The sequence below is a fragment of the Choloepus didactylus genome, chromosome 15, assembly GCF_015220235.1.
Source record: "Choloepus didactylus isolate mChoDid1 chromosome 15, mChoDid1.pri, whole genome shotgun sequence".
NCBI lineage: Eukaryota > Metazoa > Chordata > Mammalia > Pilosa > Megalonychidae > Choloepus > Choloepus didactylus.
In genome coordinates, this window is record NC_051321.1 from 38,218,228 (window position 1) to 38,243,712 (window position 25,485).

At 41.0% G+C, this 25,485-nt stretch overlaps 1 protein-coding gene across 2 annotated transcripts in view; it reads left to right on the forward strand.

Moving 5' to 3' along the window:
* Positions 1-23,235, forward strand: part of ALDH18A1 (aldehyde dehydrogenase 18 family member A1) — a 60,598-nt gene extending 37,363 nt beyond the window's left edge. Inside the window, exons 6-18 of one of the 2 annotated variants that reach the window (XM_037804139.1) lie at positions 1,862-2,020; positions 2,444-2,534; positions 5,794-5,918; positions 6,796-6,940; positions 7,635-7,708; positions 8,956-9,049; positions 11,556-11,776; positions 13,776-13,913; positions 15,946-16,141; positions 16,239-16,360; positions 18,460-18,646; positions 19,743-19,838; positions 22,169-23,235. In XM_037804139.1, coding sequence (XP_037660067.1) covers positions 1,862-2,020; positions 2,444-2,534; positions 5,794-5,918; positions 6,796-6,940; positions 7,635-7,708; positions 8,956-9,049; positions 11,556-11,776; positions 13,776-13,913; positions 15,946-16,141; positions 16,239-16,360; positions 18,460-18,646; positions 19,743-19,838; positions 22,169-22,350 — 1,830 coding nt within the window. In that variant the 3' untranslated portion in view covers positions 22,351-23,235. The remainder of the gene's footprint in view (positions 1-1,861; positions 2,021-2,443; positions 2,535-5,793; positions 5,919-6,795; positions 6,941-7,634; positions 7,709-8,955; positions 9,050-11,555; positions 11,777-13,775; positions 13,914-15,945; positions 16,142-16,238; positions 16,361-18,459; positions 18,647-19,742; positions 19,839-22,168) is intronic. The other variant, XM_037804140.1, reaches the window with a different exon arrangement.
* The last annotated feature ends 2,250 nt before the right edge of the window (positions 23,236-25,485 follow it).

The following is a 25,485-nucleotide window of genomic DNA, read 5'->3' on the forward strand; positions in this document are numbered from 1 at the left end:
CCCGCCCCCAGTCCTTAATGTTTTTAAAAGTCCTGAAGCCAGATAAGAAAACTTAGGTCCAGGGACTATGCTTTTTTTTTTCTTTTTCTTTTATAATAGTAGCATTAAAAGTCAGTGCACATCAGCCATTGTTTCCATTTATATAGAAATGAAAAGCTAGAGCTCTGCTCCAACATGGGCCTCTTTTCTCGTATGCCTTTGCCCACCCAGTGATTTTATCTATAGGAAAATCTTGCCCTTTGTACTTGAGACTGTGGTTCCTCATTTGCTTTAATCATCCTCTATAGAAGACCATTATCAGTGACTTTGGAAAACTCCACTAAATTGTTTGCCAGGTTAAATACTTAAACAAGTGTAATAGCTTATTTTTTTATCATAAAAATTAAACTGTCTTGCATCGTAACAGATTGCGCTCCTCCAGCCATATAGTTTTTCCTCTTGGGACTCTTGTCCCCTACCTTTGCAGTCAGATGCCCTTATTTGTTAATATGTTTTAACAGCAGGTATTTTCAATGGACCTTTAGACCTCCTGCCTGCTCTCCTACAAAGATGTGTTTACTTTTATTGTTTGCTCTTTCACCATCGTGACTAGTATCTATAGGTTTAGTCTTGACCTAATCCTGTTTCCTATAGGACTAAACTTGTCTAAAAAGGAGTTCATGATCTTCTCCTACAAAATGTGTCCTATTCCATCTTCTCCCAAAGCATTAACATTTTTATTCTCCAGCAGCTAATACAGGGCCTGGCATCTCATAAGTACATAAATTTTTTGTCAAGTGAGGACCTGAGTTGAATTACTTCCCATAGTCATGTTACCTTTTTGCCTTCATCACCCACATATTATCAATAATTAAGGCTGCTATTTTATCTTTGGTAATCTTGCTGTTTTCTTCTCAGTGACCATAGCTAGACCCTCGTTCAGGCCTTAACCTGCCCCAGCTTGGGCTGTTTCAGTACCCTCTCTCTTGACCATCTGTCTTCAATTTTTTCTACTTCTTCCTGGTCTATGTAGCAAGAACCGTCTTTCTTAAACATCACAGATATTTCATTAAAACATTTATTCATGAGCTCAGGGTTGTTACCATTTTGTTTCAGGGTTGTTACCATTTTGTTTCTTACTATCTTCTCCATTTGCCTTTCTGTCTGGCTAGACATTGTGTACTACTCTGATCAATTAAAAAGGTGAGCTATTTACTACTGCCCTTCACATCCAATCTCCGTTCTACCTTTGAGCAACTTATGGTCATCCCCTCCTCTGAATTATTATGTCTAACTCTTCTTTCAGTTTATGAGTAAAGACTCACCTCCATAAACTGCTCAGATTGATCCCATATGCTCAAACACAGTCCTTGTTAACTCCAGTTGTGGTCTGTTTCAAAGCATGAATAGTGACAAACCCTGTTCCATTTTGTTTAATATACTTTTCCAAACGGGATAAAGCATTTGTTCACTCACTTGCCAGACATTTGAGTGCCTCCTATGGCCAGGTCCTGAATCAGATGCTAGGATTCAGAGATATTTTAGAAATTAATGGATAGTCATTAATTCCCCCAACATCTAAAGTAGATACATTGATTTTCTTAATTTTGAAAAATAGATAAGATTTGGTAGCTTTCTGATGATTAAAGTACTTTTGCAAGAAGTCTTGAGCATCCTTAAATCTTCCAAGAGATTCTAAATTTTTTTTCAATCTGTAAAAGAACTGGATAAACATCCAAAGACGTACATTCCATTCCAGTCTGTTTGGGCTCCCAGAAGCCTAAAGCTTGATGCCCCTACTCTTGGCATCTTTTCTTTGCTGTTCCTGGGAAGTTCATCATTTTTCTCCCTCCTGTGTTTTCGGTCTACTTAATTTGTTTAGATTCTGGTGACCAATCTGGATTTCCACGACGAGCAGAAGCGCCGGAACCTCAATGGGACACTTCATGAGCTCCTCCGAATGAACATTGTCCCCATTGTCAACACAAATGATGCAGTTGTCCCCCCGGCTGAGCCTAATAGTGATCTCCAGGGGGTAAATGTGGGTAAAGTATTCCTAAGGGTTGAGCATGTTGGAGACACTAACACCACGCTATGCTGCATGTGCTAACACCAGAAATTTGGCATAAAAAAGAGAGCAATCTGGAGAGGAGCTGGCATCATAGAGCAGTGACTACGTAAGCTCTTCTGAAGATGAGGGGTACTGTCAACAGGGTGAGGTGCTGTAGTGATTTAAGGTGGTGCTTTGAGCATGGCTTATGTATTTCAGTGGGTAGAAGAAATGCATGTTTGGGAAAGGGGTTGCCAATAGACATTTTGTTTTGCAGGCAGAACGGGCCTAAAAGAGCTTCCATCCGCATATTCAGGGTCATTGGTTCTGCTTGCCGTAGTCTAGCTGAGTGCTTCTATGAATTTCTTTTTTAATGCATACTTCACTCACCATGACTTTTTGCCTGCATTCCAGGTCATTAGTGTTAAAGATAATGATAGCCTGGCTGCCCGTCTGGCTGTGGAAATGAAAACTGACCTCTTGATTGTTCTTTCAGATGTAGAAGGTACAAATTGCCTTTTTCTTTTATCCAGCCTTTGTTTTAAATGCTGCCTGTGTGAGGACATGAATTTCCTTCCTTGTTTTTAGTCTTTCTGACTACTTTTTATTATGAACTATGATTTCTGAGACTTAAGGTCTGACAAAGGGGTTTTTATGACTCAGAGAAGTCTGGAAGATATAGTTTAATGGCTGAAGTATTGTTCTTCCCGGCACTCTCAGTTGTGTGGGTTTTTTTTTTAAAAAGAAAACAGCTTAATTGGGATACAATTCATATACCATATAATTCACCTATTTATAATTAAATGATTTTTAGTTTATTCACAGAGTTTCACAGCCCTCATGACAGTCAATTTTAGAACAGTTTTATCACCCCAGCAGGAAACTCTGTACCATTTCTCCCCAGTCCCCCCTTCCCCTGGCAGTCACCAGTCTACTTTCCTACCCTATGGATTCCCCTATTCTGGGCATTTCAGATAAATGGAATCATAAAACTTGTGGTCCTTTGTGACTAGCTTTTTTCACTTAGGATGTTTTCAAGGTTCATCTGTTTTGTAGCATGTGTCAGTACTTTGTTCCTTTTTATTGCCAAATAATATCCCATTGTATGGATATAATTTTATTTATCCATTCATTCAGTTGATGGACATTTGGGTTGTTGCCACTTTTTGGCTATTATGAATAATGCTACAGTGAACATTTGTGTATAAGATTTTGTGTGAACATATGTTTTTATTCACCTAGGAGTAGAATATCTGAGTCATATTGTAACTTTATATTTAACATTTTGGGGAACTTGCCAGACTGTTTCCCAAAGTGGCTGTACCGTTTTACATTCCCAGTAGCAGATGATGGGGGTTCCAGTTCCTCCACATCCTTGCCAACACTAAAAAGACTAAATAAATAATAAAAAGACTAAAATAAAAGTTATCTGCCTTTTTTATTATAGCCATCTGGTGGGTATGAAATGATATTTCATGGTTGTGATCACTTAGTTTTTAATGAAAATCACAGAACAGATTATTTTAAATTGTAGCCACTGCAGAAAATCCCACCACCATTTCCTTAATATTACTCTGTATATTCCTGTCTGCTTTTACCTTCCTCAAGGAAGAGCCCCTCTTGACTCCAATTTGATTCTCTATTCATTCTTCTCACTCTTAAGCTGTTCCTATTTCATAGTTCTACCATAAAGAATATGGTAAGTGTGCCCAAAATAGACCAAACCTCCAGGATCTCAAAATTCCCCTATTACATTCCCAGGAGATCAGAAAAAACCTCCTTAGTTCCTAGCCCACACCCCAGGCAGGTTAACATGGCAAGATTCATTCTCCATTTTGCACTCCAGCAGTGTGAGTTAAGGGCAGTGGGCTGCCAGTGGAGGCAGGGGAAAACATGGATGAATAGATCTTTCTTTTGCCCATATGGAAAGTCAAAGCTATCATACCTATATGTCAATATCTTTATATGTAAGAAGTTTTGATGCCATGTTTATACACTGTAATTTGAAGTCTTGTGATAGGAACAGCTAAGTTGGAATAAGTGTGAGCCACCTTGGAGAAGAGGGCATTTCAGTTAATCAACGTACTTTTGTTGAATTTCTCCTATCCCCCAGTACTGTGTTATGTGCTTTATAAATGTCAGTTTGTTCACTCTTCTGTCAACTCTGCCAAGTAGGTAGATTAGCCCAATTGCACAGATCAGTTAAGTGGTGTATACAAAGTTAAATAGCTAGTACTTGGCAGAATCCAGTTTCAAACCTACGTCTGTCCAATTTTTAAATGCACACTCTTTCTGCTCTCTTATATTGCCTGCCAAGGTAAAGGATGTGAGTCTGAGAGATCAACTTGTAAAACCCAGTTTGAACTACACTCCAGTATATAGTTTTTAATGTAGCTTCAAACACCAAAATTGATCGCTGGCATGCTTGCACTCTTACTGTGATATTTAAATTAGTTATCCACTGAATGTTGATTTCTAGAATAACATCAGAATTTTAAATATGTTCTTTTTGGGTTTGAAAGGCTGCCAAAAGGAATAAAAGTGAGTGAGCAGAATATCAGAATGCTAGGAACTCTTTGATGTCTCTGGGAAAGGTTTGGATTCAAATTGTCCAACCTAGCCTAATACTATTGTGTGAAACTAAAATAGCCTCAAAATTCAAGCCTGTGATTTTGTAGTATGTAGCTTCTGGGAAGAACCCAACTCAAATCCTAGAGAGCTGTAAGGTACTGGGTTGAGGTACACAGAGATTGTGAGAAGTTATTTTTCTTTTCCTTACAATTGTTGCTTGTGATTTGTACTGCTTTGTTCTGTACTGGACGCTGATTTCCTCACTCCCCTGATTTCCTTACTCCTCCAGAAAGGTTTTATATAGCAGGGTTGTATTAAAGATTTGGGAAAATGGAGAGAAGGGGATGTTTACATCACAGGACAAGCAGTAAATTAAAACCAAGTGCAGGACACCACTGCCCAGAATGTCCTTCAGCCATTCCCCAACCGTGGGGCAATCCTCCCTGCCTGTGACCGACCCCCTTAAGTCTTAAATTGACTCCATTTTCTCAAGTCCCTCTCCTCCTCATCTTTTCCCCTTCTAAGGCTCTTACTTGCTCTTTTTCAGAGTGCAATTATGAGAGTTTTTAATATTGGATTCTATGCATGTAACGTTTCATGTTACTCTGTTTTGTGTCAGTCAGTTGTAAAAGGGACACATGGCTTATGGCGTTAGATCCAGACTGAATGCCAAGAGCTCTTCTGCTGACTCAGCCTACCCTTCACAATGACAGAGGGTGGCCCTTACTTCCCTCACCCGGAAAATGGGGCGTCTACATTAGTGACATTTCAAAGGGTTCTGTGAGAGTGAATGAGTATCTGTTTCACATTTCATCCTGCTGGGAAGTAGTCACATTGAACTGTATATGGCTGATGTAATATTTCTGCAGTAGACGCTGCTCTTTTTTAGTAATCCAGTGGTCTGTGGACAGGATAGTAACATTTGTGCTGAAGATATGGACATGCTGTGGTGCTGGGAAACATTCATTTATTAAGTAATGTTGTATAAGTAGGTAAGGTAAATCCTAGAACTGTTAGTGTGGATGGACTCCACTAGTCCTTTATTCTCTTTCCCTGATAATAGCAGTTGGTATAGGAGAACTCAGCTAGATGAGGAAAGTACAGAGAGTGGTTGGCAGAGGCCCAGGGAGGCTGGACCCAGGGTACACTCACTTCCATTAGAGCAGTATTACTGATTCTTGTCTTCTTTTTAGGCCTCTTTGACAGCCCCCCGGGGTCAGATGATGCAAAGCTCATTGATATATTTTATCCTGGAGATCAACAGTCGGTGACATTTGGGACCAAGTCTAGAGTGGGGATGGGTGGCATGGAAGCCAAGGTAAGAATCAGGTGTCTTAACTTCAAATTGCCTGTACAATTATAAATCCAAAGCAGTATTTCATCCTTCTCACTTTTGTAATTGTATGGGAGTTAATGGTTCAGATACTAGATACATTTGCATTTAAATATGTACAAATCTAAATACAGGTTTAATAAGAATTGTGTACCTGTATTTAGTTATGTCTTCCTATGTATTTTTTTTTATTAATATTGTACAAACTGTGTGTTCATATTGTTAATTCCTAGAGGGCAGGGTCTGTACGTTTTTTATAATTTGTAAATCCTCTAATGTTATTTGCCCAAATGTTTCTTGAAGAAATCTTTGAACATTTCATTCTCTCCCACTAATTGTTCCAAGAAGTTACATCCTTAAGTTACAGCATTATATAGAAGCAACAGCAGAGAGGAGGACAGCTTGTCAGTCCAGAGAGGGCCAGCCAGCACAAAAGGAAACGAGAGGACAGACTCAGAAAAGGAAGTTCCCCAGAGCCCCATCTTTGAAAAGCTAAAGATACCCAGAATCAGATTCTGGTCAAACATCTGACTGTATGCTGAGCTGTTTCTAGGTTGAGGTACAGTAAGTTAAACAAAGAAGTTATGAGTCCCATTACTAGAGAGTTGAAGTGAAAACATGCTGAGAACAAAGGATAGATTGTTTCATCTTTAAGCAGCACACGCCAAAGGTGAACTGGGAAGAGTGCATGGTTGGACCATGTCTTCAGAGCTAGCTTCTGAGCTTTTAAAAACATTCCTGTATATATTTAAAGTGCTCAATATCAAATTTTTTTTTTTTATCTTTTTGAGTGTTTAAAGTTTGGGTGACTAGACCCTGCAGAGGTCTGGATCTCAACTTTGGGTCTGACCTCTCCCATTAGGTGAAGGCGGCTCTCTGGGCTTTGCAAGGTGGCACTTCTGTTGTTATTGCCAACGGAACCCACCCAAAGGTGTCTGGGCACGTCATCACCGACATTGTAGAGGGAAAGAAAGTTGGCACCTTCTTTTCAGAAGTGAAGCCTGCAGGTAAGTAGGTGTTTGTAAGGTACTCTGGTCTGTTGATGATAGGAAATGTCGCCACAGACTAGTTGGGACTGAAGACTCAGCTTTCACTGGGAACATAAATCACAAAATTGATGCGCTAGATTATGAAGTACAGTACTGCTTTTTTTTTTTTTTTTTTTTTTTTTTTGGACATTGCTTTTGAATACTATTTGCAGAGTTGGATTTTGCTTTGCTTTTGTAACCTTCTATGTAATCTGCCTAGATAGGCCTCCTGTTCTCTCCAAAATCACTAGTTTAAAGAATGTAAACATCCATTTTCTCAAGAAAAATTTGCTAGGCCCATGCTGGGTGTCAGGTACTAATATGCATTAGAGCCACAAAGGTACAAAAGATAAGGTCTGTACTCTCAAGTGTTCACAGTGGACAAAATTGCCTTGTAATCTGCATTTAGGAATGCAAATAAATTTTTAAAATATAAGCCTAAGTGAAATGGAAAAGAAGTCTAGCAGACATAAAGTGTATTGTAGACCCCAAAAGTACAGACAAGTTCTTATGTTTAATGCCTGAGTTAATACAGCATATTCCCTTGCCATCTTGTTCATCAAAGTGATCTCCATATGGGAAACAAGCACACTAAGCTACAAGCATTCCTTCTATGTATGTGATAGAGAGAACTAAGCCGACCATGATGTGATGTTTACAAACATCCTTGCAGGCCCAACCGTTGAACAGCAGGGAGAAATGGCTCGATCTGGAGGAAGGATGTTAGCCACTTTGGAACCCGAGCAGGTAATAACCTTAGCAGATAGTTATATTATAGCTTTCAGAGGGAGTCATGCTGTGCTGACAGATCCAATGTGTGTTTCAGTGCAAAAATCAAGCCTGCTGACTCCCCCTTTATTCCTAGTGTTCCACAGAGTTCTTTTGAGTTACAAATCTGATTTGGATTTGTTCTGCCTGTTTTCATTGTTTTTGTTTGTTTGTTTGTTGTTTTTTTTTAACTTCTCTTTTGTCTTTTGTAGGCTGAGGCCTAGGGTACCTTTTCATCATTATGATGTTTTGATCAAAAGTATCATGGAAATGATGAGACGGGGGGGGGGGGGGGGGGGGCCCTACCAAATTCTGCCACCTACTGGGCATGGCAAAAAATTACTTACCCAAGCCCAATCCAAATCACCTAACTTACCTATAAGATGGATGCTTGAGAGCTCCATAGTCAGAAGCCCTGCCTTCTACCTACAGGAATTAGTCTAAGTAGCAGACATGATGACACTGGAAACAGTGAAGAGGCCAGATGGAAGCTAGAGGCTTACTTGCCTTGGGTTGTGTTGTTCACAATGGACTTTGAGAATGGTGTATATATGTTTCTGCTGGGGATTTCTTTGGCCTGAGAAAGGGAAAGAATTTAAAATAATTACAAGTAGGAAAGGGAAAGCAGAGGAGGAACCCAACTTCTCTCTTTCAGACATCTTCCTTCTACTCCTTCAATAATCACAATACTAATTTGCCAGATTTCCTTACCTAGATGAGTAAGAATTGGTGTCTCCTCAAATATCCATGTCTGGATCTTCCCCTTTGACTAAATTCATTAAGTAAATAATTATCAAAAGAGAAAAGCCAAATGGAAAATTTTACCTGGGATATAATCTATGTAGCTAGTGATGTTAAATATGTGCAGATATGCAAATTACATTGATACAGAGGGCTGGCCCCTGTCTCATGGACAAATCATAATTCATTATGCCCCCTCCCCACAACTAGGCTTGGTTTGCTAATTATAATAGTCAGGAGAGGTAAAATAGAAGGAAAAGTAAGAAGTGAGGGGAGGTTAGCAGTGAAAAAGAGGAAGGGAAAAAGAGGGAAGCAGTGGTGAAAATTGAATGATAGAAGAAGTAAGGAGACTTTAATCAGTATGATTCTTAGATTTAGGAGCAAGTTCTGCACTCTCAGAAGAGTAGTTTAAAAGTGTTATGTGAATTTTTCTTGGATTAACATTTTTTGGTTTTGTTATTTTAATGGTTTACCTTTCTTCCTAGAGAGCAGAAATTATCCATCATCTGGCTGATCTGTTAACGGACCAGCGTGATGAGATCCTGTTAGCCAACAAAAAAGACCTGGAGGAAGCAGAGGGTAAAGATGACCAGGCTCTTTAGAGTCAATGTTATGGAAGGTTTTTGTTTTGTTTTGTTTCTTTATTTTACTAATAATTCTTACTTAGTTGTCTCCCAAAAGACAAGATTGTTAATAGAATAAATTGTGTAGTATTCATCATTCTTATTGAAGGTAGATGGCCAGTATTAGTTGGACTTTTGCAAACTACACGTATTCCCCAAACCAGATATTCTAATACAACCTCAGAGGAGCTTTTTCCATTCACCACAAGCCCTGAGCCATACCTACCATGGCTTTTCAGGACAAAAAATAAGAATTGAGAACCCTCCTGCTTTAGACATTCAGCTATTAGAAGCTAACATCTATTGAGCCCTTCTCTGTGTGCCGGGTATTGCATTATGGGATTTAAAGACAGGATCTTACTTAATCTTCAGAACATTGTACCCAAGATGTAGCTACTGTTATTGTCCTCATTTTACAGATTAGGAAACTGAATCTCAGAGAAGTTTACAGATTAGGAAACTGAATCTCAGAGAAGTTGTCACTTGCCCAATGCCATAAGGCCAGTGATGGAGCCTGGATTCAAACCCAGATGCACTGTGCAAATAAAAGAGTTGTAGAAATAGCTTGTTGAGCCTGGGATGAAATACAGCTTAGTTACTTAACCAGCATGAAGTCTGCCCAGAGTTAGCAACAGGTGTCACACAGAACTATCCTTGAGCTGCTAAAGAGTACATGACAGATAACTAAATATGTAGAGTCAGGTAGACTCTCACTCTTCCTCTCCCTTTTCCTAATTCTCTGTCTTCTCTATATTAAAATAGTGGGGTTAGTTTTATGGGGTTTTGAATTTCCTTTTCTTTTTAATAAATGTGCCTAAACACTACCAGATCAGTGGCATTCCCTTCAGAGAAACCTTGCAAAGCTCATCCTTAAAACATTTTTGGAGTAGGTGTTTCGGAATTTCCTTTAGAGTGTGCGTGTAATCTCTTGAATGTTTGCAGTATTGGAAAGTCTAAAAGTAGGATTTCAGAAATGGAAGAAATCTGTGTGATACCTTATATAGTTATTTAAGTTCAAGATAAAAGAACTCCGAGGTTCAAGGTCACACAACCTGTTGTTGGTGGAACTCCTTGACTTTTGATCCCAGTTATGTCTCTCTGGGAAAACACAAGAACACACAATGATTTACGAACAGAGTCCCGGGCATACATAAGCATGGTAATCCACTTTGACTCAGCAGTCCAACTGCTGGGAAATTATCCTAAGAAAATATTTAAGAGAAGGAAATAGCTCTGTGTATAAAGATTCTTAGAACAAGATTATTTTTCACACTGAAAACCTGGAAAAACTTAATGTCTAATAACATAGAAATGGTTAAAGTACACTAAGTTGTATCAATTCAGTAGAATATTTAGTAGTAATTAAAATGGTAATTGTTGCAATGTGGAAAACTTAAGTGGCTTGTTAGGTGAAAAACTAGAAGATAACATTTAACATATACTATAATTAAAACTTGATTAAAATGCACATGGGGACATGGGGAAAAGTGAAGAAAATTAATTAGCTGATATAATTGGTTGGTAGAATGATGGATTTCATTTTTTTCTTTAGGTAAAATTGGTTCCTCCCATTGAAAGTAGAAATATTTTTAATTATTTTATCTTGATGGGTGTGATTATAAAAAGAAAGGGAAATTTTTTACAATCTCATCTTAGTATTAACCCCAGTAATGATTTGTGTTATGTGACTCCAAACAGATTCCAATATGTGTGTGTGTGTATGTGCATGTACATATACATATATAGAGAGAGGGAAAGAAAGAATTATCACCATACATACTATCATATTTAAATTAAAATTCTGTTATATGAAGTTACCATAATTCTGTTTAAATTTTTATTTTGGAAAAGAACTTTTTATTACTTCTGATTATAAAATAATTTACTCATTATAAAAAATTAAAGTAATACAGAAAGATAAAGTAGAGATCATCACAATTCTCGATGTCTTCCAGACTCTAACCTGCACATATCTGTAAATGCAGTATTTTATAAATAGGATTATATACATACTCTGCAAGTATATGTTTTATAATCTGCCTTTTCCACAAACTGTATCCTGGACAGCTTTCTATATCAATAAATACAAATATATTATTTTTAATAACTGCATTGTAGTCAATTGTTTGAATTTTTAGGTAGAATCTAGTCTCTCAATACTGTAAAAAATATTGCAGTAAGTATCTTCATTACTAGGATTGTTTGTGCAAATGGTAAATTTCTGGAACTGACATTACTGGCTCAAAGCATAGGTGTACACATCTTTACATGATGATATATCCTGCCAGACTGTCCACAAATAAAAACCATGTACATGGCATGTCGTCATTTTCCTGAGACCTCTGAGTTCCGTGTCTGTTCCTCATGCGGCACCATGTATGCAGCGAAACATCAAGAAATAGAAAGTGATTGTTACCTGCTCAGATCTTCTACTTTGTCATGTGTTCTTCACACCTTTTCAGGTAGACTTGCAGCTCCTCTGCTGAAACGTTTGAGCCTCTCCACATCAAAATTGAACAGCCTGGCCATCGGTCTGCGGCAGATTGCATCCTCCTCACAGGACAGCGTGGGGCGTGTTTTGCGCCGGACCCGAATTGCCAAAAACTTGGAACTAGAACAAGTGACAGTCCCAATTGGAGTTCTGTTGGTGATCTTTGAATCTCGCCCCGACTGTCTACCCCAGGCATGTGATTAGTTCCCTGCCGCTGGGGTGGGGGGAATTGGAAGAAGAGGATGTTTTCAAGACTGGAGATAAGTCTCCCAAAGATAATTTTTAAGACTTCATTCTCAGGTTGTTCTTGTTATTGAATCTTCCAGTAATACAAAAGTAGGTATTCATATGTGTGTTTTACAGTTGAAGAAACTGAAGCTTGTAGAAGTTAGTATTGCTAGCACAACTTGTAAGGATGAGCTGGGACCTGAACCTACTTCGATCTACTATACTCTAATACAGGAGCAAATTTCAAAACATGCTAGCTCACTGATATACCTTATTCTGTGACCACAGAGTCCCCGCTAGCCTCCTGCAGGGTCACTCATCTAATTGCTGGCTTTGCCCATGTGAAAGAGACCCCTTTATTATCAGTGTCACAAAATGGCTTCCTATAGGAATATCTTTCAATAAAAAGAACTTTCAGTAGTGAATAAAAATTAGAAACATAAAGATAGGTGAATGTTCGGAAGTTATATGTAAAGCTCTTGCCACGCAACCCTGTCCTGAAATAGGTGGCATATTAGAAGGTGGCCCCACTTAATTGCCCCAAACCCTGTCCCAGAAATCTGGAACCATTTCTCTATTGAACCGTCCAGTAGGATGATACCAGTGCTTTCTTTGCACTAGCCCCAAAGTCTCAAAGGGAAATTCTATTTTAAAAATACATAAAAAACAAAAACCCTAGTGCTTCTTTACTAGAGTGCATAATGACCATGGGAGTCCAGAATGTTCCATGGGGGGTATTCCCTGACAGAACCTAAAACAAGCTCATTCCCCAAGGAATTCTCATCCCACTGGGGTCTGTCTTCAGCTCCTGGCCAGTGCTAGCATATATATCTCTTCTAGAAATGCCCCAGTAATGACTGCAAAACTCCCCTCTGCTAATAGAAATGGGTTAAACGTCCCTCTGTGGGTTGTGTCCATGAAGTTTCTCTGCAACCTTTCATCCATACCAGCTGATACTTCACAGAGGATTTGAGGTTTCTTCCCTAGCCACCTACAGCTGCAGTTCCTCACCTGGGAACTTAACCGTGGATGGTTTCCCAGGATCCATGAATTCTAATAGTTGTTTGTAGAATACTATATATTTGAGCATATACCTGAAGAAATTTTCCCATAACTTTTATAAGAGGTCCATGAGAAAACAAAAAGGGATTAAGAATCACTAATTTAGAGATTAACATGTCAGGCAAGGTTTTTTTAATAATGTCTCTCACTACATTACAAAAATAGGAAGATTTTCATTCTTCCTAAGAGCATTAAGAAAATTAAGCTTTGGGCATAAGGAACTAACTCAATCATGTCACTATCTTCCTAGCTCTAAAAGGGTAATTGAGCCGCCTCTTAGATGCCCTACCTTTTCCTCCCCAAACAGGCTTGGTGCTCCTTTCCAGCAGTCTCTGCCATAGCCATCCAGGGGTTGGCAGGAGTTCTACTCTTTTCCAGGTTCATAGCACCAGGCATTTGTAGCTCTTGGAACAGTTGTAGGTCCAGAATAGGATGTGGCCAGAGGTGCCACATCCTGTTACCCTACCTGAGGCAGGTAGAGTAAGCACCTCCCTATGAAAGCAGCTGAGCACTCTAGTCTCCACAGTGGCCAAAGGGGGTAGGAGAGTAGTATGACCATGGCCAGTTAATTCAGGTAGCTTTGCTAATGGTGCTAAAGAAGCTACATAGTTTAGTTCCTAAGATCCAGTGGTTTGGCTCTGGAATTAAACCACCTTGAAATGGCTCCCAGTTCTGCTTAGAAACTCTGTGACCTTGGGGGATTACCCAACCTCTCTGGACTTCTTTTCCTTGTCTGTTAAAATGGAGAGTAAAACAGGTACTTAATTCACTAGAATGTTGTAAGGATAGCCTCATAAAGTGATCAGTATAGTGTTTAGCACAGAAAAAGTACTCAACGAATGCTAATACTGTTGTTGCTATTTTTTCCTTCTGATTCACTGCTCTCCCCTTTGATCTGCAGGTGGCAGCCTTGGCTATTGCAAGTGGTAATGGCTTGTTACTCAAAGGAGGGAAGGAGGCTGCACACAGCAACCGGATTCTTCACCTGCTGACCCAGGAGGCCCTCTCGATCCATGGAGTCAAGGAGGCTGTACAGCTGGTGGGTCCTTAGAAATGAGCCAGTCAGCCCAGAGGAGCCAGGTCAGCTCTTTGGGGGCTTGAAGCAGAGCTGAAGTGGTGTAGGACCAAAACACTCATACAGGGAGATCCTGAGTGCCTGCTGTTATTGGACGTTAGACACTGGCATTAGTCATTTTGCAAAGCCAGGGCCCAAATGGGTTTTCAGTGGCTTAGGAAGGCCCATACAGCTGTGTCAAGGCACTATTTATTTAGAAGAATGTCAATTAAACTTTCATTTGTTGGGTCATAGGGCCACAGGTATTGTAGACCTAGAGTGGAAGGCATGGGTTCTTCTCGCTGGCAGAGTGATTTCGGGCAAGTCAGATGAAATAAATTTTGTGAAAGTTTATCATGAACCATCATGCAAGATGTAAGTAGGAGATAATGCTTTTAGGTTGGTATTTTTGTAATCAAACTTTGTCTTACTCTTTCAACTGTCAAATAAGGTTTTTGAACTAGAAAATAATAGCTATAATTTATTGAGTACCTACTACATACCAGGCACTTTTCATCCATTATCTCATTTAATCCTCACAGCAATCCTTTGAGGAAGATACCATTAATTATTAGACCCATTTTATAGATGGATAAACAAAACAGGCTCATAGAGAGAAGGCAATTCAACCAAAGTCACACGTATGTAGAAGAGTTTAGATTTGTACCAAGGCTGACTCCAGATCCTTTTGAGGCCCCTTTTTCCACTGAGGCTTACTTGCTCCAATATTCAAGGATTCTGTTGGCTGCAAGAATGTCTACAAATCTGCTGCATTACATGCTCACTGACTAGAATCTGAGTTTTATCTTATGATAATGTAGTGTTTGGAAAGAACATGACTTCAGGGATTCAAATCCCAGTTCTACCACATCCTAAGTTAGGCAGGTTTCCTCCCTCCCTTCCTCCCTTTCTGTTGAGGAATAACATACATAGAGTAAAGTATACATATCTTATTTGAACAACTCTTTGACTTTGTGCATTTGTATACACACACGTATGTACCACCAGCCATATAAAGATTTAGAACATTTCCGACACTTCCAGAAGGCTCCCTTATGCCCTTCCCAATCGTGTGCCCCACCCCCACCACAAAGTAACCGCTATTTTTACTTCTTTCACTTCTATTAACTACTTTTGCATGTTCTTGAACTTCATGTAAATGGAATCACACAAAATAAATTCCTTTATGCTGTATTTCTTCTGTTCATCATATCCATGAGATATATTCACAATGTTTACATCTAGTTTGCTCTTTTTTATTGCTGTGTAGTATTCCATGCGTATGCGTATACCATAGTTTATTTTTAATTCTGTTGATGAAAATTTGGGTTGTTTCCAGTTTGGGGCTATGAGCAGTAAAGTTGCTAGGAACATTATTATAAAGTATATTTATGTTTCTATTGTAAAAGTAACATGACCATATGGGGAAAAAACTAAAAATCAAAAAGAGAAAAAAAAGTGCTCCGAATTTCAGTGTCCTAACACAAGCACTTTTAAAAATTCCAGCCAACATCCCAGGGTAGAGGCTGTCAGTGGTAGTCATGGAGAACTGTAATTCCCTAGCAAGAACCACCATTTCATTAAGGCTGTCATTGGGGAACAAAGCAGCCCCTTCCCTTTGTAATCCTTGTAGCCTGGGATGAGCTATACCTCATTTGACTTCCACAGGTAGCAGTTTGCATGAGTCTCTTCTGGCATCTTAAACTTATCTACCTTGTATTGCAATTGTTTACGTCCTGGTCCTGTCTTCCCTACTGCACTCGCGGCTCTTTGAGGGCAGGGACCATGGCCTGTGTTTTTTAAGGCAGGGCACAGACCTAATGTTTAGATAAGCATTTCACTGGGTGGCTTTTCAATTCCAATGATTAGGAACTTAATCCTGTTGTAAGAAAATGTTTCCACAGAGCCTGAATTAGTCCTCAGGGTGTGCAGACCTTTTATCTATAAAGGGACGCTACTATTTCTACATTTTCTGGGTCAAATGTCATCTTTAACATTTTATTCTCTACCTCTTCAGGTGAATAGCAGAGAAGAAGTCGAAGACCTTTGCCGCCTAGACAAAATGATAGATCTGATCATTCCACGTGGCTCTTCCCAGCTGGTCAGAGACATCCAGAAAGCTGCTAAGGGGATTCCAGTGATGGGACACAGCGAAGGGATCTGCCACATGTACGTGGATTCAGAGGCCAGTGTCGATAAGGTCACCAGACTAGGTGAGCTGGAGTCCTGTTTTCCCAGGGTGAAGCATCTGTCAGACTTTTTGTGGCTCTGAGTCATGTTAATATAAAAAATTCATTGTTCTTCTTTCAGTCAGAGACTCTAAATGTGAATATCCAGCTGCCTGTAATGCTTTGGAGACTTTGCTAATCCACAGAGATCTGCTGAGAACACCATTATTTGACCAGATCATTGATATGTTGAGAGTGGAACAGGTAAGACAAATCTGTAGGATAGTATATTATTTCTTATCTTCCATTTTGAGATTTAGAAGCCTGCAGAGTTAGACCAGGAGCATCCGCCATTCCATTTAAGGCAATTTTAAAAACAAATTTGAGAGCATCTGTCTATGTACCAAGCTCTATGCTAACTCCAGAGGTGAGTAAGACATGATCCTTGCCCCTCTGGCAGTCTGGTAGGTAGAACATACTGATACACAGATATCTTTATTGAAAAGTGGAATGTGTTATGTACAAAGAGGGTTCAAAGTTAAGACAGATCACATGTCGAATGGACTGTTTCTGACAACCTTTTATTCAGGCAACAAAATTTAAAATTTATGTTTCTGAACACACAGTCCTTTTTGGATTTGATTTGAAAAAATGTGCCAAATTATTTTCCAACCCAAATTCACATGCATCCACCCCCCCCAAATGTCTTCAGTTATCAATGTTAATGTATTTTAAGCAGTTACATTCAGGAATCAACAATTTGAATAGTGATCCCTCTGGGTAATGTTCTTACCATTTCTTTAAGGCTGTAACGAATCAAAGCCAGTAAGTTTCACACAAAAATATATACTCAATCCTAAATTCTTGATTGCAAAAAAAACAGATGCTCTCAAAGCCAAAAGGGACTATCCATTAAATTTTCTGCCTGGACTCATTTTAAACTTTAATATCGTCTATCATGGCACCCTTTCAGGATTATATAAACCAATAAAGAACAAGACTGCTGGACTTGGTTGTTCTGACCCTGAGAGTAAGTCTCTTCCTTTCCATCCTTATGCTGGAAAGAAAGGCTCCAGTCAGCTTATAAAATGCAGCATGGTCCCAATGAGAACCTGAAAGAATTGTTTTGAAAATAAAAATACATCCAATGGATTAAGAAGGAGTTAGATCACATAATAATCACTCATGTTCAGGGCCTCACTTTATATCAGTGCCCTATTTAATTGGGTACCCATGGGTGCCAAGCACACACTGGACTGGATTGGAAAGGAGGAAAGCTTGCCTTTAGCTGGGACTAAAATCCTCAGTCTTGATTCAGAGAAACCCACAATATCCTCAGTCATCTTCAGAATTCCCTTGAAATTCCTCAAATCAGTGAGTCAATCAATGTGTATGTTTCTTGTAGCATCTTTGTACTGCAGGAAATAAACCTGGCAGGGTGATTTGCACCGAGCTGGGGGCTCAGAGCTGGTGTCCCAGACCCTGAGAAAGATGGTTGGGCCCCAGGCCTGGAGGAAGTGGGTCGCAGGTAGGAAACCATGGCAAGGCCTCAGGGACAAAGAAGACAACAGAGACTGTTGTAACAGGAGCCAAGAGCTTGGTCCCAAAAAACAAGGTACATACCCTGTCCTGGGGAGGTCTCCAAGATCAAGGTCCAAGTAGAATCAGACCTGTGACTGGGGCCCCCAGTGGGAGCCCTAAATTCTTCTAACCAAGAACAGGATCAGTCCCAGAGTCTGAAGCTGAGCTGAACCTAGAGGTACGGTCGGACTGGCCTGAACTCAAAGGTCCTAGGCCCAAACAGACAGAGTCAGAAACCCAACAGGCAACTACAGTTTGAGGAACTGAAAGAATCTAATCATGTCCTATTTACCTCTAAATCACCCCTAGGAATTTTCCAGCATGAAGGGAGTAGAAATGTGTATGTGGCACTCCCTCTTTTCATGAGTCCAATGTCTAGGTCCCATAAACAGGGAATGGAATTTGTATAGTCAAGTGTTCATTTTAGTAAAATGCCAGCAGTCAGGGGCTTACGCCTGTAGTGCATGAAGCACCTTGCTCATTCTGAACATTCGGAGACCTCATGCTTAAATCCCTGTTCCAGCTGTGCTGTGGCCAGTTAGCATTTTCAAAACCAAAGCATCCTGGAAGGAAAGAGGCTGCCTCTAAAAGGAAGATAGGTTAGTTATCCATGTTACTCGAGCCACAGATTTTGTGCTGTGGTTTTACAAGCTCATATAAACATTAATCATAAGGAAAAGGCCCTTAAAGACAATCTTGCTATTTGATTCTAGAGGAAGAAGTGAGTGAGCTTGCTTATTTCTTTTGTTTTTGTCATTTCCCCTGTACTTGCTTTGTTTTAGGTGAAAATTCATGCAGGCCCTAAGTTTGCCTCCTACCTGACCTTCAGTCCATCTGAAGTGAAGTCACTGCGAACTGAGTATGGGGACCTGGAATTGTGCATTGAAGTGGTAGACAGTGTCCAGGAGGCCATTGAGCACATCCACAAGTATGGCAGTTCCCACACAGATGTCATCATCACAGAGAATGGTCGGTGTCCAGGTGTAGCCACCTGTCAGTAGCTTTAGGGATACAAGTGTCTGATTTTTCTGCTTTCTTCTCCAAGGTGGCCCAGTCCTCTCACCCATCTTGGCCCACAGGAAAACATAGTCTGAAAAGACTAATGATAATGCCCCATGCTGGTTGTATTTGATGATTTGCTGAGGGTTTTCACCTGTATTAGCTCATGATATTGTCACAGCAGCCCTGTAGGAGGAGGCAGGATGGAGATGATTATTTCCACTTTAAAAATAACTTATTCTGTCTCAGGGGTATTTTCACATAATCATTCAAGGTAGTTGGAGTAAACCCAAATTACAAATGAGGAAACCAAACCCCAGAAGGTTAGTTGTAGCACCACTTAGTTAGGGCAGAACCAACTGTCCGCATTCATTCATTCCCTCCACAAATGTTGAGGGATATTTGAGGTGTCAGGCACTGGGGGTATGATGGTGAAGGAAGCCAGTGTGGCCCTCCCTTGAGAAATTTGCAATCAGTCTGTTGTGAAATCATACCACCACCCCCAGCAATAACAATAGCTGACATTTACTGAGCACTTATGTGCTCCGCCCTGGGATGAGTGTCTTCAAGTATCAACTCATTTAATCCTCTGCATAAGCCTGTGAAGTAGGTAATGTTGTCAATCCCATTTTACTCAGGCACAGAGCAATTTAGAAACTTGCCCAGAGTCACATAGTGACTAAGTATGGATTTGGATTTGGATGTAAGCAGTCTGGCTCTAAACTTTTAACCTATGCTCTTAACCCTGTAAACAGGAAGTGCAGATAGCTGGGTAGTATAGACACCGTCAACATCAAACGCCCATCTGCAGTGGGAGATCTGGGTTCCAGCCCAGTCTGTCCCAGGCCCCTACTCTTTCCACAGCACTGTGACTGATGAAGCTAGTTTGCCGTCTTCCTCTTTGAAATTTCCCAAGCTTGCAGGTTTAGTATTTGAGGGGAATGCAGTGGGGATGTTCCTTGGGCACTCAGGCCCTGCCCTGATCAGTCACTGGTGAGGGGCTGGAGGCAGCACTGTTCCCCATAGGTCATTCTAACTCGGCTCTTTCTCTTATGTTATGCGGCAGAGAAAACAGCTGAGTTCTTCCTCCAGCATGTAGATAGCGCCTGTGTGTTCTGGAACGCCAGCACTCGCTTCTCTGATGGCTACCGCTTCGGACTGGGTAAGAACGACTCCAGTCAGGGGAGAAAGGAGTCCCTTGTGAATTACCGTGTGGTCCAAGGAGTGTGGTGGAGGTGAAGAAGACACATCTCCTTTACAGGCACATGCTTGATCATGATAATAGAATTGTGGAAAGTGGGGATTACGAGAGGAGAGAGAAGAATAATTAGCTCTTACAAGTTTGTAGAAGTCCTTGCTCTAGGCATTTCACATGTTAAGAAGGTAGGTACTCAGGTTTCCTTTTCCATAGATGGGGAAGCAGACTCAAAGAAGTGAGGTAACTTTGCCTAAAGTCATGCTGGCATTCAGACCCTAGCCCGTGGACTCCAAACCTGGTTACGCCCACCTCAGTATGGGCAGACCATGGCTTGTCTCCATGCGTAAGTTGCAATGGGTGTTTCATGCTGAAGTCCCTCAAGAACAGTGTCACTGAGATTTATTTCTTCACAGTAACAGCCGAACTGGCTCAGAGCTAGGAACCCCCCATGAGGCTAGGAAGAAGGTAGATGTTAGTACCTGTACCGGGTTTAAATATCAGCATCAAAAACAAACAGATAAGCCCAGAGGTATAAGGTTGACTTCTAAAACAGACTTTGAAATAAAAAAATTTCACAGACACACCCTTTTCCCTTCTTCCTCCATTAGTTATAAAATCACCAGCCCCCCATAGTGTAGGTGTTACTTGGGCAGTCTCTGATTTTCAGAGGTACCATTCTACCAAGTTCCAGTAAGACACTTATCACACATTTTCTGAATATTGGAGAATTATTTCAACCACTTAAAACATTTTAACTCCTCTGAACTTTTGAATAGATGATCTGCCTGGAGAAATAGTTCTTGCTGAATTGTTAAAGGTTATTAAAGGAAATTTTAGTCAGTTATTTTTAGGCATTAGACTTATTTTTAGTTCTCCCATTTCTATTATGTTGGGATTTTGACTTAAGTACCACATTACTTGCACTGATATTTGTACCCCCACGTTCTTGAGGAAGAACTAGCAGCATGCATTTAAGGGCTGAGTTACCCAGCTTTTCAGTGAAAATCCAGAATGGGGGAGGAACAAAAGACCACTCCATTGTCCTTCCAGCACCAGCTGAGAACAAATGCTCATACTCTGGTTGAGTTAATCCCTGTGAAATACATTAATAGCAGTGACAGTTAATATTTATCAAGGGTTTACTGTGTGCCCAGCACTGGGCTAAGTGCATCCCGTGCATTCTCTCTCTTGGTTCTATAAAATAGATACTATTATTTTCCTCATTTCCACATGAGAAAACTGAAGCACGGATCAAAGAAGTTAGGTAACTTGCCCAAAGTCACATGTCTCTAAGCTGTTGAGCTAGAATTTGAATCCCAGCTGACTCACCTCCTTCTCATCCTCTGCCTAAGCACATCCCCACTCAGGCCCTTGCACTCACTTTCCTGTCTGCCTGATGCACTTCTGCCTGATCTTCCCCTGGCCGGCTCCTTCTCATCATTCAGGTTTCAGCTCCAAGACACCCCCTCAGGGAAGCTTTCTCTGACCACTCTATGCAGGGAGGTACCCACCTCCACCTTGGCTCACAGTCTCTGTCACACCACTGTTCATTGCACTGAAATTATTTACTTAACTGCTCTGGCTCTTTCCACTAGAATAAAAGCTCCATAAAAACAGGTCCTTGTGTCTGTTATTCACCATTGTATCCTCAAGGCCCAGGACAGTGGCTAGTACATAGTACATGCTCAGTAAAGTTGTGGTGAATGAGGGAAACCTGTCTCCACTGTATACATTGCAGAATGCTGAACCAGACCCAGGAAAACCCCTAACATGCTCCAGCCTGGAGAAGGAGAAATGAGCAACAACCCTGTCAGAATTCAGTAATTACCTAAAGAGTGCTAATGTGCTAAGAACTCTGGGGGATACTAAGAGCATGTCCCTTACTTACTAGGATTTAAAGAATATTTGGGGAGATGAAACCTCCATATTAAACATCGTTAAACACCCTCAATACGTGCCCAAATGTCAAATTATGGTACACAGTTCAGATGCTAAACTGATACAAGACACAGCAGTTCTAGTACTGCCAGAATGCAGTAGGGGTAAAGTACAAAAGAGAGGCCCACACAGCGTGTTTCATAAGGGATGGAGGCTGTGATGATTTGTAGTGACCTGACGACAAACTTTTGGGGACAGTGGAACTCAAGTTGGACGGGGGAGGATGGCTCAGGAGTTGGCGGAGAGAGCGGATACTAAGTGCAAAGAAAGCAGAGACATGAGGAGACGTGGGTCTGGTGGGTGGACAGGAAGCAGAGGCTGTGAAAAGCCACATCTTAAGCCATCCTTTCTTGCAGGTGCTGAAGTGGGAATCAGTACATCGCGAATCCATGCCCGGGGACCAGTAGGACTCGAGGGACTGCTTACTACTAAGTGGCTGCTACGAGGTCAGGACCACGTGGTATCAGATTTCTCCGAGCACGGAAGTTTAAAATACCTTCATGAGACTCTCCCTGTTCCTCAAAGAAACACCAACTGAGCGCTTTCAAAGAATTCCAGGAAATCTCGGGAATGATTGGAGAGGTTTTCACAATTAAAATTGTCTTAAGTATCTCAGGGGATGAGCAAGTCTTGTCTCCCAATTCCTGGAAGGGTCCAGCTGTTGGGAAGTGCACCTACATGTTTCTGGGCTCAATTCGGCAACCTCATTCTTGGCCAACACATGTATTCCAGCTGACCTTTTTTTTTTTTTTTTTTTTTTTTGCCAAGAAGATAATTGCTACAAATAAAGACTTTGCTGTGCCCAATCCAATTCTCTTCAAAGATAGGAACCGAAAAGTGTGTTTCTCACACACACACACACACACACACACACAATCATGGCTGTTTTTTACCTTTTTATCACCTCAGTGAGGTAATATCTCCCTTGGCATTTGTTGTTACTGAAGCTAGTCATTCCTAATAAGTCTTTTCACATTTCATGTCTTTCACACTCATAGTCATCTATGAAAAGGAAAGATATGGGATTTTAAAAGAGGGGCAGCTCTTCTTTTAAGCATTCTCATCAAAAACAGGATTATGAAAATGGTTTGAATGATTTCCACTATGAAGACTGACCTTTTGTATTTATTTGAGGAGTAAATAAATAAGCATTCCAAATGGTTGCAGCCTCTCCTGATCCAAGAGATTCAGTGTTACCAGTAATCCCGTTGGTAGCTGGAGTTGCAAGCTGTGAGGTGAGAGTTTAAGGATGTTCCCCATTTAGGAGGAGAAATATCTGCACAAATTTTGCTTGAAATTTTTATATGAATTATTGTCATCCTATCTTCCTTCCCCTTTCCCTCCAAAAAAAAAAAAAATTAAGGGAATATTTTAATACTTGGGATTCTTCCTCCCTTTCTGAGAAATAAAGTTCTTATGAAAAGCCTGTGTGCATGATTTTGGTTTTCTCCCTTGTTATTACCCTCTCCTTCCTTTTCCCTCCCTTGTGACCCTCAGGCCCCTGCCCTTAGAGGGTACTCTGGTCACCCAGGTTGGAAGTGGGCTGGGGAGCCAGGCCATCTCCCTCAACAGTGTCAGTGGACACAGCACCAGCATATCCCTGGGGAAGAAGAAAGGAAGAGAGGAGATGAAGCCCCCAGAGTTTAAAGACTGAAATCATGGTGATAGTCTTCAGCCAGTGAATGTATATGCATGTGCTGCCATTGTGTCATGTCACACAGCACCCCCAGGAAGGCAGCCCCGTGCCTCAGCCTTTAATAACCATAGCCCCCACGACATCATTAGTTCTGTTTGGATGTAAATAACTTCATTCTCCCAGCTGACAGTTTTAATCCCTCACCTCCCTCCCTCAGTCTAGCTTCTCTACTTAGGGTCCCTGATGCAAGGAGTCTTCATTCAAAAGATTTCTTGTCTAGAGGGGCCCCTGCTGCTGCATATCATCTGAGGACATTTTATGAGTACAAGAATTGTGGTGGTGTGTCGAGTATGTTGCCAGGCTGGCTCCAAACTATACATCTCGTCCAAACCCTTACATGGTCTGGCAACCTCCCCTGCCTGCCCTGCCATCTAAAAGGGAAATTCTGACATAGCTTGCCAGAAAAGGCAATAAACAAAGTCCTGCTTGAAACTGTTGCAAATACCATAATCAGCTCCCAACCAGTCAACAAATGCACCAGGAATCTAAAATAGAAAGTGACACAAAAGGGCCAGGGCCCTTGGGAAGAGTCTACTGAGAAGGCAGGCCTGGACCCGGGCCTTGAGAAAGATGTGTCCTAGGAGCAGGGAGCGGAGTGAGTCTTCAGGCCGGGGACTGGTGCAAGCAAGTGTCAAGAGGTGAGGATGAAACAGGCAAGTCTGGGGAACAATGAGTATGCCAGTTTGGGGGAGAAGGTTTATGTGGGTACACGGAGGGTATTACATCCTAGGCAGCTAGTGTTGGTACAATCTCCTCTGGAGCATCAATCTCCTTAGGGCAGGGGGTGGGGTGAAGTTGAGCGTGGAAAATGCACATAGAGCTCAGTTATCCCAAGAAGGTCATTTCCCCTGTACAGAAACCTGAGCCTCATTCAATTCCCAGAAACCACTGGACTACGTCTTTCACCCTTTCTCCACCAAAGGTGAAGAGATCCCCAAATAGAGTCAGGAAGCAGCCATAACCTCACAAGTACCTCCAACCAGGCAGTCTTCCAGTACTTAACTGGCTCGTCCTAGCTATAGGAAGGGCCTTTTAATTCTGAAATCCCTCCTGTAGTATTTCCCTATTTTTCCCTTTCCTAGCCACTAATTCATGGCTGTTTCTCTCTTCTTCCCTAGTCCTGGATGACAGCCAACCAACTGAACCTACCAATCCTGAAGCTTCCACCTTCTTCCCAAGGAAAAAATCCTCTGGAATATAAGACAATAAATGCCCTTATCACTCAAGTCAGTTTTACTTGCGTTTTCTGTTACTTGTATTCGAGAGTATCTTAACTGATAACAGTAGACACATTATGGGGGCCTTTACAAAATTGTATGGAAAGAAAAGTGTGCAGCCAAGGACTAGATTACAACAGACATGCATTATTCGTCCTGTATCCTTTATTTTGTGGAACAACCTCACCTCTATGAGTTTGAAGGAGGGTTGCTGCTCTCCTTCTACCCCACTATACTTGACGGTTGTCACATGGCTCAGGCCTGCTTAGAGTACCCCATTCCCCTGCTTACAGTGATTGCTTCAGGGCTGGGCATATGATCTAAAGGTGACCAAACAGCATGCTACTTGGAATTTTTACTGTGGTTACTAGGAAAAATGAACTCTCTTCCTCTGGGGTTATGAACTGTAAGTCTCAAGGAAGTCTAAAGCTGACAGTACCCATCCTTCCTCCATGTAGAGAGAGCTTGTGTAAGAAGAATCCAATACAGAAGAAGGGAGCTGGGATAGAGACAGAGATTTTGCCCACTTGATCTGTCCCTGAGGTCCACTCCTGGATTCAATCCAGTAATTTTCCTTTTTGCCAAAACTAGTTTGAGTTGGGTTTCTATCCCTTACATCTTACATCTGAAAGAATCTGGATTATACACCTGGGTTTAAATCTCCACTCTGCTATTTACCTTGGGCAAGTTACTTAACTTGTGCAAGCCTCAGCTTCCTCATGGGAATATTGATAGCCTCGATGAATATTGGTAATGCAAA